Genomic DNA, 14,788 nt, shown 5'->3' on the forward strand with positions numbered 1-14,788 from the left:
AAATTAATCTTGCCAATTTGTATAAAAAAGAAATATAATCCAGTGCAGATTTTTAAAGTACTTCAGCATTCCTTTTCAAAGAATTCACCATGATGCTGATAAAAATGAAAAGGCCTTGCCCTGTACACATCTAATGAATACCAAGCACTGAAAAAGAGGGACCGGGTGGATTTCTCAAGCATTCAAAACACTTCTCCATCCGGACTGTATAGCTTGGAAGTTGCATCTGTGGCCTTTGCAAGTTTATCTGAAAAATAGTGTCTCTAGCAAATTGAGACAGTCCACACAAGAGGGGCAGCCAAGAGGCTGAGAACACAGATTAGTGGTAGAACATTCACTTAGCATACATGAGGCCTTAGGTGCAATCTCAAGAATCAATAATGATGATGATGATGATAATAACAACAATTTTTAAAAAAAGTAAAAAAAAAAAAAATCAAGGGAAAAGCCGAGTAAAAACCTAAAACATTTTGAAACCGTCACACTCTCAACAACTGCTTGATTTGCTTCTTTTCCACCCCATAGCCCTACTGTAAACAAGTCCATCTCAGTGAAAAGTCCCACTGTTGGTGGGCTTCAGTATAGTGTACAGCTGAGAGAGAAAGGCGGTACATATAGACTGTAACTGCTGAAGGCATTCTGACATGATCTGATCCCATTCCATCAGACTTTCCATGCTAAGTACTTCATGAGGTATTCAATATAACTCATTACTTGTAAATTGTAAATAAATACACATAGAAATATGTGTGAATACTATAAATCATCCCATGTAACCTAAACCTGCGCTCCCCACATTCATGTGGTCACTTTTAAGGTAAGGATCATTTCTGCTAACAGAAAGCATATACAAGCCTTACAAGAGACTCCATATAGCCTGTGGTAAAGACTGATTAATAATTAGTGAATATAAGAAAAATGGGAGAGTTCCTTGAGAACATTTTGTAGTAAACAATTTAACAAAAGCTAATTATGAATCTATGGTCATCAGATTTGATTATATAATAGAATACAGCAACATTGGCACATTCTCTTTATGCAAATGGTACAATATTAGCTAGAAATAGGAAACCCAAAACAAAATTAGAAAATTGGCAAGATCCTGAAAAATCTCATACTAATGCCATCTAGTGGGCACAGTCACGATTTCACAAAGGACCCAATGACCAGCAACTGAGCTGCTAGGAAGTGCTTTTGGAAGGAAAGCAGTAATGAACATCTATGCGGATTACAACCCATTCATAGAGAGCGCAAGGGAAATCAAGCAACTATTCAAAGTCATGTAGTGCTTCACAATAAATACTGAAGGCACAATCTGGGTATCTGATGACAAACTGCTTTGACTTCCTTCTTTGTCCCTCATTGCATGAGTTTACAAGAGACAGTGGTCCTATTCCAAAAGGAAATGGGCATCTCAAAACACACACTGAATTATCACCATACAGTGACATTTTATAAAAGATAGTTACTGCTAATAACTATCTTATTATTATTAATAACTTATTAGAGAGAGAGGGAGGGAGGGAGAGAGGGAGGGGGGAGATGGGGAGTGGGGGAAAGAGGGACGGAGAGGGAGAGGAAGAAGTAGAGAGAGCGTGAACCATTAGTATTGTTACTGTTAAGATCAGAGTAGGCATAAAAATGCTACTGTTGCCATACATGGTAGTAAACACACATTCCAGCATGCTAGGAGGATCCAAAACCCACAACTAAACAAAACTACTACCTCTAGTAACACTCTCTTGCATGATGGGGTTCTGATCTGGAGAGCAATGTAGTGAGTGTCTGAACATAAATAAGGAAATGCAGAAGGCATGCCAACTTTCTCCTCTGCCAAACAGAAAAACAATGAAAAGAAACAATAGTTCCTCAAGTTGTTGCCAGTCCCTTATATGAGCTAAAAGTACCTCCCCAAGCCTTACCACCTACAGTTGATGACCAGGATCCTATATAGCAGAAGGAGAAAAACTCCTACAAGCTGTCGTCTGTCCTCCATATGGGGATGGGGAGACTCTCTCCCACCCTCACACACACACACACACACACACACACACACACACACACAAACACGTGTCCACACAATGTTTTGAGTTACAATGAAAGATGCTAAGCTATCACAGAAGAACAGTTTTCTTACACTCCTTTAAAAAAAAACAAACAAACAAACAAACTCTGGATATCCAGGCATTGGTGGCACACGCATTTAATCCCAGCACTCAGGAAGTGGAGTCAGATGGATCTCTGAGTTCGAGGCCTCCTGGTCTACAAAGCTAGTTCCAGGACAGCCAGAGCTACAAAGAGAAACCCTATCTTGAAAAACCAAAAGACAAAAAACAACAAAACAAACAAACAACAAAGATCAACCAATAAATAAATGAAAAATAGCCACCCAAAAACCTCTGGATAAAGCTGAATAAGAATAAGAAAAATCTACATGTCAAAAGTCTTTGTACTCCTAGGATAAAAGGGCAGAGGGTTTGAAACCCTGGCACTAGGAACCAAAAGGTTTCATCTTTTTTCTTTTTGTTTCTAGCTTAACTGTTGTTGTTTTTCTATCTGAGACAAGGGTCAGCATTGCATATACGCACATGCATACCAAACACTTATACATACTAAATAAATGTGACATTTTTTTTAAAAAGCTCCAGTATTCCTTAGCAGATACATTAACTCCAATAAAGCATCGTGGTGCACACTTTCAATCTCTGCAGAGGCCAGCCTAGTAACGTGAGTCCAGGGAAACCAAACAGACAAATAGGAAAAGAAACAGCGGGAGGGAAGGAGAGAGGACAGATGGACAGACCGACAGATGGACCTAACTCCAAGGTAAAAAACTTGAGATCTCAGATGTTCCTGCATATCTGAGCAAATTAAAACTACACTGAAGTAACCGTCAACCATCCCATCAATGGTCAGTTTCAAGTCTTCCTCAGCAGTAACACATACAACACCAATGGAACCGTTACCTGTAAATTTAAAAACATGTTTTGCATTAAAGATACTCAAATAAGCCAGTGTGATAGCCAGCAATGAGGAGGCAGAGAGAGGAAAATAGCTCTCTTAGAGTTTGAGGCCAGCCTGATATACATAGCAAGTACCAGAACAACTAAAGCTACAAAGAAACTGTGTCAATAATAGAACACTATAAATTCAAGCACACTCAAACGGTCTCTTAAGAAAGATAGTTAAGAGTCAGGGAGGGGGATACACGCCTTTAATCCCAGCACTTGGGAGGCAGAGGCAGGAGGATCTCTGAGTTCAAGGCCAGCCTGGCCTACAAGAGCTAGTTCCAGGACAGGCTCCAAAGCTACAGAGAAACCTTGTCTCGAAAAAACAAAAAGCAAAACCAAAGCCGCCAAAAAAAAAAAAAATGTATAGTTAAGCACTAATAAAGCAATGAGAAAGTGTGTGTGTGTGTGTGTGTGTGTGTGTGAGAGAGAGAGAGAGAGAGAGAGAGAGAGAGAGAGAGAGAGAGAGAGAGAGCGCGCTGAAATTGTATTTGGTTACACTGGACTCTATTCTTCCTCCTCCCACACCCCCAAGGAGCTGGAGTTTGTGAGCCACATGTGTTCCCCGCCCCCCCCCCCCATAATTCCAGCACAAAGGAGATAGCTTCAAGGCCTTCAGCTAAAGAGTTTTCTAGGTCAGTCCCAGTAACATGAGACCCTGTCTCATAACATGTTAGGCTATTTTTTAATTGATTGTGTTCTAAATAAAACATCAACAATTTGACTAATCTATGATGAAACAGCATTATTAGGCAGACGGATCTGTTTGTTTGAGGTCAACTTAGTCTACAAGCAAATTCTAGGGCAGCCAGGACTACAATGAAAAACAAAAACGAAAAGAAGGCAACAGGGAAAAGCAGGAAAGTGGGAAGAACACTCCAGAAAGACATCAGACTATCAAGCAGAGAAAATACCCTTAAACTGGGGAACCTTTTACATAAACTGCAATCCTCTAGGCTTATTTGAATGAATGTCTCTCTGGACCTGAAATCTCTTCAGTTTGTTCAACTTGGACTGTGGGAGGAAAACCTAAAAATTATTACAATCAGACAGAAACAATGTATATTTCCCACTTATGTTGTAGTCACGACAAGCATCCCAAAATCCTTCTCATGTTCATTATGAGCTAATATTTCATATGTATAAAGAAGCAAATATAAATTTTGCTTAAGTACATTGACATATTCTTATGCAATATTTCCTCCATACATTCAGTATACTATATATTTAAAATACACACATATTTCAAACACTATAAATTGGAAAGGCAGCTCAGAGGCAGACCACTTGCTGGGTCTGCACAAAAGCCTGGTTCAGTCCCTCATATCATAAAATAAAACACCCAAGGAAGCAAGCTACATGGATCACCTAACTGCCCAGAGGATTTTGGAATTCTTGTTCTTCTAAATAAACCTGAAAGGTCACATTCACAATGAGCATCAGTGACCAGAGAAGGAACTGAACCATCCAAGGCCCCAAGAATAAAATGGACTGAGTCAAAAAAAAACCTCACCTTTCCCCTATTCACTAGGTACTTTGTATCATGTATCTCACTAAAATCCCATAAACATCAATGTGACAATGGAAAGAAATAGAATATTCTTTATTCTGTCATTGTTCACGCCATTTCCCCTTTAAAACAAATAAAACTGCCCTACTAGTTGAAACAAATCAATCAAAATAAAGGATGATTACCCTTTCTTCCTCATTTATAGAACCCAAAATCAAAAATCAAAACGTGCAAAAATATACAATGATAACACAAAAACACACATATCACCAGCTAAACACTCGGTTGTTTGGGGTATCTTCTGAGACACACCTGGCTCAAGCAAGACCTCCATGACCTGAACTCATTCTCAATGCAGTCTTGGACTCGACACTAGGTTAGTACTCCAGGTATCCTGGTGATTGTATATCCATCATTCCCATCTCTGTTCTGTCACCCATACAATATACACCCAACAACCCCTTTAAAAGTGCCATGGTCATCACTGATCTCTCCCATCCCTGACTGACATCACTTATACCAACTGAAAACAATTCCATTTCAAGCAGAACCCAAGGTTCCTGAAGGACTCATGAGTCAACAATTAACTAACAGACTGATTTAACACAGGAGTGCCTAAACCTGCTTCTACATACACAAAATTAAGACATTCCTCCTGCACTCTCGGTGCTTGAAAGATAGAAGCAGGTGAATTAAGGTAACATAAAGACTCTGACTGTAAAAAAATAAAAGAAAGAAAGGAGAAGAATTGCTGCTAAGAAATGTCTTGTCATTGTTAGTAAAAAGCACCGTATCTATTTCACAGTCTATCCAATTAACCAGACAAGCTGAACACACCTCTGGTCATCTACATTTTAGGCTTTGGTTATACTATTTACTCCATGAGTATTTTCAATTCTTATCTTCTGCAAAAATAAGAAACAGCTCACCAGCAGTTCTTCCAGAAGTTATTTCCTCTGGAGACAAGAGAACTCTTCCTCCCAGTAAGGTTCTATGGTGTAAACATCAAAGTTCTCATCTCTTTTTGTTATATTAAAGTGTTATTTTAAGTACACACACGTGTATATAAGCACACCTATTATTGAGGTCACAAGGGCAATAAATAATACACTTTTAATCCCAGCAATCTCAGACAGACAGAATGAGGCCTGCCTCGTCTACAGTCAAAGGTACACAGTAGAACTCAGTGGTGGTGGTGGTGGTGGTGGTGGTGGTGGTGGTGGTACCAGCAGACAGTTGTAAGCCACTTTGTGGTGGTTTGAATAAATATAGCCCCCACAGACTCATGTTTGAATGGTTGGCCCAAAAGGAGTGGCACTATTAGGAGGTGCGATTTTGTTGGAGGAGGTGCGGTCTTGTTAGAGGAAGTGTGTCACCAAGGGGGTGGACTTTGAGGTCTGATATGCTCAAGTAATGCCCAGAGTGACACATAGTTCCTTCCTACTGCCTGTGAATCAAGATATAGAACTCTCAGCTCCTTCTCTAACACCATGTCTTCCTGCCAAGAGGATAATAAACTATACCACTGAAACTCTAAGCCATCCCCAATTAAGTGTTTTCCTTTATAAGAATTGCCATGCTCTTAGCTCTTAAATGAGCCACCTTATACAATGGAGTTCACAGGAGATGAAGACTTAGAAACAAATGAGTGACCCAGCTGACCCTTGGAGGAAGAAAATAAAAATGTGATGTGGTTAATTCTCTTTTGTGTTTATAGTAAAAGATGTGAGCCTCAGGTTCCTGCAGCCATGCCTGCCACTTGCTGTCACATCTCTTTGCAATAACAGATTCTCATTCCTCTGAAACCAGGAGCTCAGATACCCCCTTTTCTTTTCTCAACTGTCTTGGTCATGGTGTTTTATCACAGTAGCAGAAAAGTATATAAGGTTAGAGTGATGAGGAAGGTAATACCTAACAACTGCCGTAACAATTATGGCTTCTCTGAGGTTGGAAAGAGCTTGCAAATCTTAGAATAATGACTACCAGATGTTATGTGGGTGTCCAGGGCAAAAGTTCTTAAAAAATAATCTACTTAAAAAAAAAAAAAAACAAATCAAAACAAAACCAGTTAATTTGAGGTTGGCAATACAGCTCAGGAGTTGAGCGTCTCATAGGCATGAATGGGGAAGAAACTGTAATTGGGTATGAGCAGGCTAGTTTTAGTCAACTGTGAAACAAGCTATGGTCATGTGAGAGCAGAAAACCTCAATTGAGAATATGTTCCCATGAGATCAGGCTGTAAAGCATTTTCTTTATTAGTGATTGATGTGGTAGAGTCCATTTGTGGGTGGGTCCATCCCTGGCCTGGTGGTCCTGGGTTCTATAGCAAAGCTCCATAAGGAGCAAGTCAGCAAGCAACACCCCTCTATAGTCTTTGCATCAGCTCCTGACTTCAAATTCCTACGCTGTGTTTCTTCAATGACAGACTGCATTTTCCTACCCCACTTGCTTTTGATCACAGTGTTTGATTACAGCAATAATAACACTAAGACAAGGAATAAAACAATAAGGTCCACATCACATCTGTGCACACAGCAATACCCTTTTACTGCAAAAACTAAGATATCCATGAAAAGCCTTAACTCAACAGGTTCCAAAGTGCAAATCTGTTTAAATTAGCCAGTGGAAAAGCCACCCATGGCATTGTACATCTACACAACTGTTATTTCTGATACACACAAAAGTTCATTTCTGTTTAAATCCTTATAGTTAGTTCCCAAACTCCTGATAAAATGAAACGATAGACTATTAAACCAAAAGACAATAACTCCTTGACTATCCATGAAACAAAGAACAGTTAAGTGAAAGAAACAAATTTTTGTTAGCAAAACACTGGAGACAAACTCTTCGTGCATAAAAAAAAAGGTTCAATTAAAACAGAAAATGAAAACAATGAGCCAATAAAGACCAAAAAAGGAGAGGGAGAGAGAGGGAGAGGGAGAGGGAGAGGGAGAGGGAGAGGGAGAGGGAGAGGGAGAGAGAGAGAGAGAGAGAGAGAGAGAGAGAGAGAGAGAACAGATAGATATAAAAACCAAGAGCTGGATAAAAAGAAGGAATAAAAAAAGAACAGACAAATAATTTTTATGGAGCTGGACATAGTTACTGGGAGCTACAGAGAGAACAATGTCCAATTATATTTTTCCTTTTATGGAAAAAGAGTTTGCTGAGCAAATTTCATGTGGACTGGGGTATAGCTCAGTCCTATTCATTTGTATAGCACAGGCTCTACCCCCAGTACCAGAAAAAACAAACACGTAACAACCATTTATACCCACAGCATACGTCAAAGGAATTTCTTTTGGTAAACTCCCTAAGATGAGTTCATATCTACCAACCAAAATTCCTCTGGTGTAAGTTAAACGACAGCAAGCACAGGCACAGCACAGCACATCTCCAAAGACAATAAAGAATCCGAAAACTACAAAAAGATTGCAGTCTCTCCCACTTAAAATCTGTATCTGCATCCCACTCCAAAACTAAGAAATAACAGAAAAAGTACAAACTGTTTGTAGATTGTGAAGCTGCCTGGTCCCACTGGGAGCTGATTTTCCTGCCTACTATGCTTTCAAAAATGGCTGGCATAGTTTTGGGGACATAGAGGCTCATCACACCTGTGATCGGTACTACCAAAGAGGCTGACAAAGGACTGAAGAGGTGACTCGGTGTTAAAGAGCAATGATTCCATCCAGGTTCAATTTCAGCACCCACAAACATCTGTAACTCCAGTTTCTTCTTTCCTCTTTTGGATACTGCACCACATAGTACACAGGCATGCATGATCACAAAACATAAAACAAAAAATTAAAATTAAAAAAAAAAGAGGCTGAGACCAGAAGATAAAGGCCATTAAAAAAAACCCTATAAACTCACAAATAAATTTTCTAGAATCTTGTAAACATAAGAGAGTTAAGCCAGGGAGATTGCTCAGAGCACTTACTGTACAAGTGTGAGTTTGGATTCAAACAATGTGCAGAAAACAATGGGCATGGCTAGCATAGTAACTCTGGCACTGAGAGTAGGGGCACATTAAAGAGTGGAGGGTAGAATGAGACAACTGGAGCTTTACTAGGCAAAGCGCTAAGTTTCAGACTCAGTGAGAGACCCTATCTCAGGGAATTAGGCAAAGAGCAATAAACAAAAACATCCAGCATCATCTTCTGACCTGTATAGGTGCATGCATGGATGACATACACTCCTGGCTCTCATGACTGACAGACAGACAGACAGACAGACAGACAGACAGACACACAGACAGACACACAGACACACAGACACACACACACACACCAGCACCAAATAATAATTATAGACCTTACAAACCATTTTACATGCTCAATCATTCTGAAAGGTATCTATTATGTGTGTTATAGACTCTATAACACATTATATCTATAATGGGTTTATTATACAGAGGTAATGGACAAGAGAGATCACTATCTTATATATCTCCCTTTTCCAGAAGGAAGAGTGCATGCACACTTGAGAAATGGGAACATGTGCCTCTCTGTGTACATGTGAATAATACTAGGGAAGGACACTAAAAGTCTTCCTTCATTGCTATCCACCTTTTTTTTAACCACTTTATTTTCTGAGACAGGGTCTCACATTGAATCTGAAGCTTACTGTTTTTGCTAGTCTGTCAGGTTGGTTAATCTAATACTAGGGGTTACAGGCATGCACAGCTGTGTCCACATTTTACAGGACTGCTAGAGATTTGGACTTGGGGATAGCCTTGCTTTCAAAGCAATCACTCCTGCCCATTGAGCCATCTCTTAAGCCTCTCTCCCTTTTTTTTTTTTTAAACACAAAACAACCCATCAACAGCATAAAACAACATTAATCCTTCAAGTGTGACTTGGCATCTGAGAGGATGCTCTTCCATTCCCCAGGGGTGGGGAGACAAGAGCCAAGCACAATGTATGGAGAGCAGGATGCTCTCATCACAGCAACGTTAGCCTAAGACCCAGCTTCCTGAGGAGAAAGGTAAGCTTTGTAAACTTACTTCTTTGCAGGATAAAAAGTAGCTGACTGGTGGCATTTTAAAATAACACCTTTGCCCATCCAACCCCCCATAATGTGCTGGTTAGAGAGAAAGTAGAAGGATGACAAAGACACACACTGTACCTGTTGTTGAGAATTGTAGTCAAAAAGTCCCACAGTTGCTGCTGCTGAATCCACAGGTACCTGCGTGCCTGAATAATCAAACTGCAGAGGCTCCATGCCCACATGTTCCATGGGGTCCAAGGGGACACTCTGGGACTCCATGTTGGAGAAATCCTCCACAGGCTTGGCACCATTGGTGCTGGTCAGCTGGGCTAAGCCCTCAGAACCATTCTGGTTTGGACCCAGAAGATCCACTTCATTAGCTGAGTTCTGGCAATTACCAGGGGTACGGCTAAACAGAGAAAGTAAAGGGCATTAAACCTTATTTTGATCGGGGAGGGACACTACAAAAACCCCCAGTTTAGTCTTCAAAACTAGTTCTACAAAATAACCAGAGATCTTTGACAAGGCTTACAGGGTTGAAACCTCTAGAATGAGCCTATTGTTTGCTTTCCCTCCTAGACACCTCTTGAACCTGTATCATCTGCTATTAATGGACAACACCTTTACCATGGAATCTAAATTGAAGAGAGAAAGCTAAAAACAATACTTCCCATGGCAGTCATGAAAACAAATGTCCCCCCAAACACAGAGGTAAATAAATACACTCCACCAGAGCAGTCGCTCTTCTTTAAACACAGAGCAAACCAGAAAGGTTGGTTCCTAGGCCAGGTAAAGTGGCACATGCCTATGATCCCAGCATTCAGTACAAGTTTCAAAATTATACTGGAGTATGCACAAGAATTTGTTTGCAAATAAAGCAAAACACCCAAAGTTGTTTCCGAGATGAAATTCCAATTCTTAGAATGATTATAATAAAGTTTTTCATGTACTATTTATTATGAGTGTTAAACACTATACCCATCTGCCAAAGGAATGGAAGAAGCATCAGTTCAAAATGTGTAAAGCTTCATTGCTGACCACAAGATCCTACTCCAAAGACAATACTAAACCTAAGTTAGTTGCATACTCCATGTCATGACACTGCAAAGAGCAAAGAGGGCACCAGTAGTGATTACTTGGCCACAAGCTTAATTAAGTGAGTTAATTAAGTGAGTACTGTACTGGGACTTGAGATATAACAAAGCCCTGTGTTAAATGACTGTATCATTCAAACCCATTACAGGCAAAGGAGAGCAGTCTGTGCCTACATTCAATCCTACATCTCTAAAAAAGAACACAGCTGGTCCAAGTTAAAAGTATTGTCATGTTCCTTCACATACACCACCACTTCAACCACCTCCTGCCCCATCCAGATATCACAAAGCATTGTTCCAGGGTGCTTGTGCTACAAGGAGGTGGAGCTATCTGAGCACATCCCAAGAACACAGATAAGCATTTATTGCCATTTGCCTCAAATTTCAAAGACTCTAATTCTATGTATGTTCAATATAAACAAAATTAGGCTTAATAAGCAACTAATACTTTTGCTGCAAAAGATGCAAAATACATTTTTTTATACTACTGGGTATTTGGAGGATGTGAAATGCATGCTTGTATGTGTATTCAAATAACACTCATTAGAGGTAGACTGGCATTATTTGTACATGTATCACTGAACCAAAAAAAATTATACTTTTTAAAATTAACAAACCATAACGAATAGCTTGTCTATATAAACAAGAATGGCTGCCAAATGTGGAAGACAAATGTATAATACTGTGTATGTTCTGCTACAGGGGTAAAATCTGCAACTCAGGCATAACCAGAGATGGCACAAGAGTTTTCAATGGAAAGTATGACTAGCAACAAAACATTTGCTGGGTGTGGCAGTATACATTTGAAATCCCAGCACTCAAGAGGCCAAGGCAGGAGGATTCCAAGTTCAAAGCCAGCCTGGGTTACATAGTGAGACCCTCTTTGCATCTCAACTTCTACTTCTTCAATCTGAAGTAACGGATGCCTGGCCTACCTATGTGGAATGGAGCTGCTGAGCACAAATGAAATGGGAGAAGGCGCACATGTTCTCAGCTATTTCTTCTTCCACTGTGAGAGGGAGACGCTAGTGTATAGTGGTACGGGTGAAACTCGGGGGGAAGTCCCAAAACACCTACACCAAAAGTATTTTACTAAAATCTCCTCTGTGGAATAACTCTTGAGAACCCAGCTCCATACAAATACAAATTCTATCATTTGGGCAAAGCATCAAACATGGTCAGCTCTTAGAAAATTCCACCTTACCAGTTAGTTTACACCTCTAAGGCATCATCTATTCTAGATCCAATTTTTTTTAAAAGAAACAGGAAGGAAGAGACTAAAATAAAAGCAAAGAACCCACAGCCCACAATTCAAAATCAGAAGTGTAAAATATACAAACCTAAAATCTTTGACGTCTGCATCAATCCCATTCTGCACTGGTAAACCATTGGTCTTGTCCATCACATCACCCTCCTCCTTCAAATCTCCTAGCTTATCTCCATCAAACGTACCCTTGTTCTTCTTTTCACCTTTGTCGTTTTCATCACTGTCTGCATCTCTTGGGCCCTGTTTAAAAAATAGCTTCAGCTTCACTAATCATCATCAGCTAATTGTGGACACCCACTGTGGACACAGACTACACTAAATGCTAACTGAAACAAGACTGTACTCACTTCTGATATTACAGTCTAGTTTACAAACAACACAGAGGCAGGAACACTGCAGAATGTTTTGCCAAATGAGGGAAGACACACAGACAGGTATGTTACAGAACTGAGAACATCTTATCATACCATATACTCCCCCTTCTGCCCAATCCCCTATTCTAGTCAAAGTTCAGTTAAAACTGTGGAATTCTCAACTTCTCTACTCTCAAATCTGTCTAGCATGACTCCAATTAGGGAAAGAATTAAGCCTGTTTAAAAAAACGAAACCCAAAAAAATGATTTCTCACTATCCTATATGAGCCCCTCCTTCACTTCTAAACATGAAACTTAATGTGGACCAAAATTATTCTAACTCAACTTGTCTCTACTTGATATATACCTTGCCTCTTACACTACCACCCCAGTTCCACCCTGTTGTATGAAATCCTTACAAATTATTGTATTTTGTTGATTTTCCTGTTTGTTTTGTTTTATGTCTCTGTCTGTTTGATTTCTGAGTCAGGTTCTTGCTGTCCTTCGCTAGCTTGGAACACACTACATACAAAGCTCAGGTTGGCCTGCATTTTTGGCAACCCTCTTGCCTCTCAGCCTTCTAAAATGCTTAGATTACAAGTGTGTACCAGTCCAGTCAACACTGTTTTTTTTTTTTTAAAAAAAAAAAAAGATGCTTCAAAATAAATCTTTCTTTTTGGAAGTATACTCTAAAAACTCATCTTCCATTGCCTACATATTTCAGTGCAAATTAGTTTTAATGATATAAGTGAGGAATTTTACACAAGAGAATTTATTTCTGAAATGTTTTACACTTTCAAACACTGGGCCTACTGCAATGGATTGGAAACCAGATACATTCGAGTCCTTCCTTCTAAAGAAATGTAAATGTTTGTCTTCTTAATAGCATCCAGCATAAGTCTTGGATATAGGAGAAGAAAAAAAAAGTTTTGATTTCCAAAAGGAAAGCAGCTATCTCGGGACTTGACATAGTAGAAAGCTTTGCAGACCCTGCCATTGCAGGGCACTAATTAATTTGCTTTTATAATATGAGAGAAGCAATCTTGCTATTCCCGTCACTGACTCCTGCTTAATGGAGGAAACAAGTGCACATGGCTCAAATTAAAGTTCCTGGCACAAAGGAAGCCCAGTGGACAAAAAGCAAACACTTGTACAGCAAGCATCCAATCACCAGGTTATCTTCAGTAGAACTCAGTGGAGCACAGAGTCAGACAGTTAGCTGAGCAGGCCGACTGAAAAGGGTGACAAGTTGCACAAAGAAAACTACAGAAGTTCTCTGAAGAGTTAAGAAATCACCTGGCCAGAAACGACAACGCAAGAGCCTGACAGTCTCAGACCTGTAGGATACTATTTCAGAGCAGATTTTCCTTTTAAAGTCATTCTCAGTTCAAATGCATGCAGAAAAAGAAAGCCTTTGTAGATAATATGAAAATAGAAGTACATGAGATCATTATACACAGCATAGCCTCTAGTGGCATCCAGACAGTGAAGCACAACAAGAGCCACAGTGGGATGTGCCTTGAAGATTGTACCTCTACAATACACAGTTAGGGCACACAGAAGAATTGAAGGAATATCCTGAAACTTCAAACACAGATATGGGAAGACAAGGCTCTGAAGGCCAACAGAGCTTGCATGATAACCAGAATCAGCACCAATCAGCACCAACCTACACAATGCAAAGAGAAGGAAGTAAAGTTTTCATTTTTGTAGCTACAGCTATGAAAATGAATACGCTATCTAGCAGAAGCTCAATAAATGACCCAGAAGTATTTTAATGGTGAGGGTGAAAATCTCCTGTGAAACCAAACTGCCAAAAATAAGAAACTTGATCTTGTCTTTATCATCATTAAACCAGTCTAGATGGTGAGAATATTGTTGCAATGGCAAAAAGAAATTATTACTGTCAATGGCCAGTTAGTATTACATGAAGAATCTCTACAAGCCTATAAATCAAATCTATGGCTCAAGAAAAACTGTTCAGTTCCAGTAACTCCCAAGGAGTTCAAAAGTCCATAAAACTGCACAGGACTAGAAGAAGGAAGCAGTAGGAAGGTCCTACACAGCAAGCAGAGGCAGCTTCAGTGGGCAGCTCACGTTTGAATATTCCTTGGGGACCTTCACAAGGAATTCCTGCAAACCTGCTCAATCTATTTGCTCACTGGTCTATACTGAAAACACAGTCAATAACAAAACTTCATTATTAATTTCATAAGGACGGCTAATTTTCACCAATCCTGAAAAATCCATTCCTACAATTTGCTGTCTGACTTTCTTTCCCTATTAAAACATCAAATCTTTGGCAAAGCATTGGCAACTCTTTCTACTGGACAGTCAGGGATCTGAGATATGTTCCTACCTGTTGATTTTTCATGATGAATCTCCACTTGTAGAAACTGTGGAGAACGTTTAAAATTTCAGTACTTGTTTGTGTATAAACCAATAAACATATATGCACAAATCCACTTAAAAATAAAAAAATTCATTGAATAAACAATGACACACAACAAAAATAGCAGACAATCAAATCTGCCTTATGTCAAGATCATAGTGAGAAACAAGCTGCTACC

At 39.6% G+C, this 14,788-nt stretch overlaps 1 protein-coding gene across 27 annotated transcripts in view; it reads right to left on the minus strand.

Annotated features, from left to right (window-relative positions):
- Positions 1-14,788, minus strand: part of Pum1 (pumilio RNA binding family member 1) — a 111,566-nt gene that overhangs the window by 40,264 nt on the left and 56,514 nt on the right. For 24 of the 27 annotated variants that reach the window (XM_048434231.3, XM_048434230.3, XM_085686677.2 and 21 more), the window contains 2 exons: positions 11,939-12,105; positions 9,643-9,913 (listed from right to left, as the gene is read on the minus strand). The exons of the other annotated variants lie outside the window; for them this stretch is intronic. In XM_048434231.3, the coding sequence (XP_048290188.1) occupies positions 9,643-9,913; positions 11,939-12,105 (438 nt within the window). The remainder of the gene's footprint in view (positions 1-9,642; positions 9,914-11,938; positions 12,106-14,788) is intronic. 27 annotated transcript variants of the gene reach the window in all.

The sequence above is a fragment of the Myodes glareolus genome, chromosome 3 (assembly GCF_982192425.1).
Source record: "Myodes glareolus chromosome 3, mMyoGla1.1, whole genome shotgun sequence".
NCBI lineage: Eukaryota > Metazoa > Chordata > Mammalia > Rodentia > Cricetidae > Myodes > Myodes glareolus.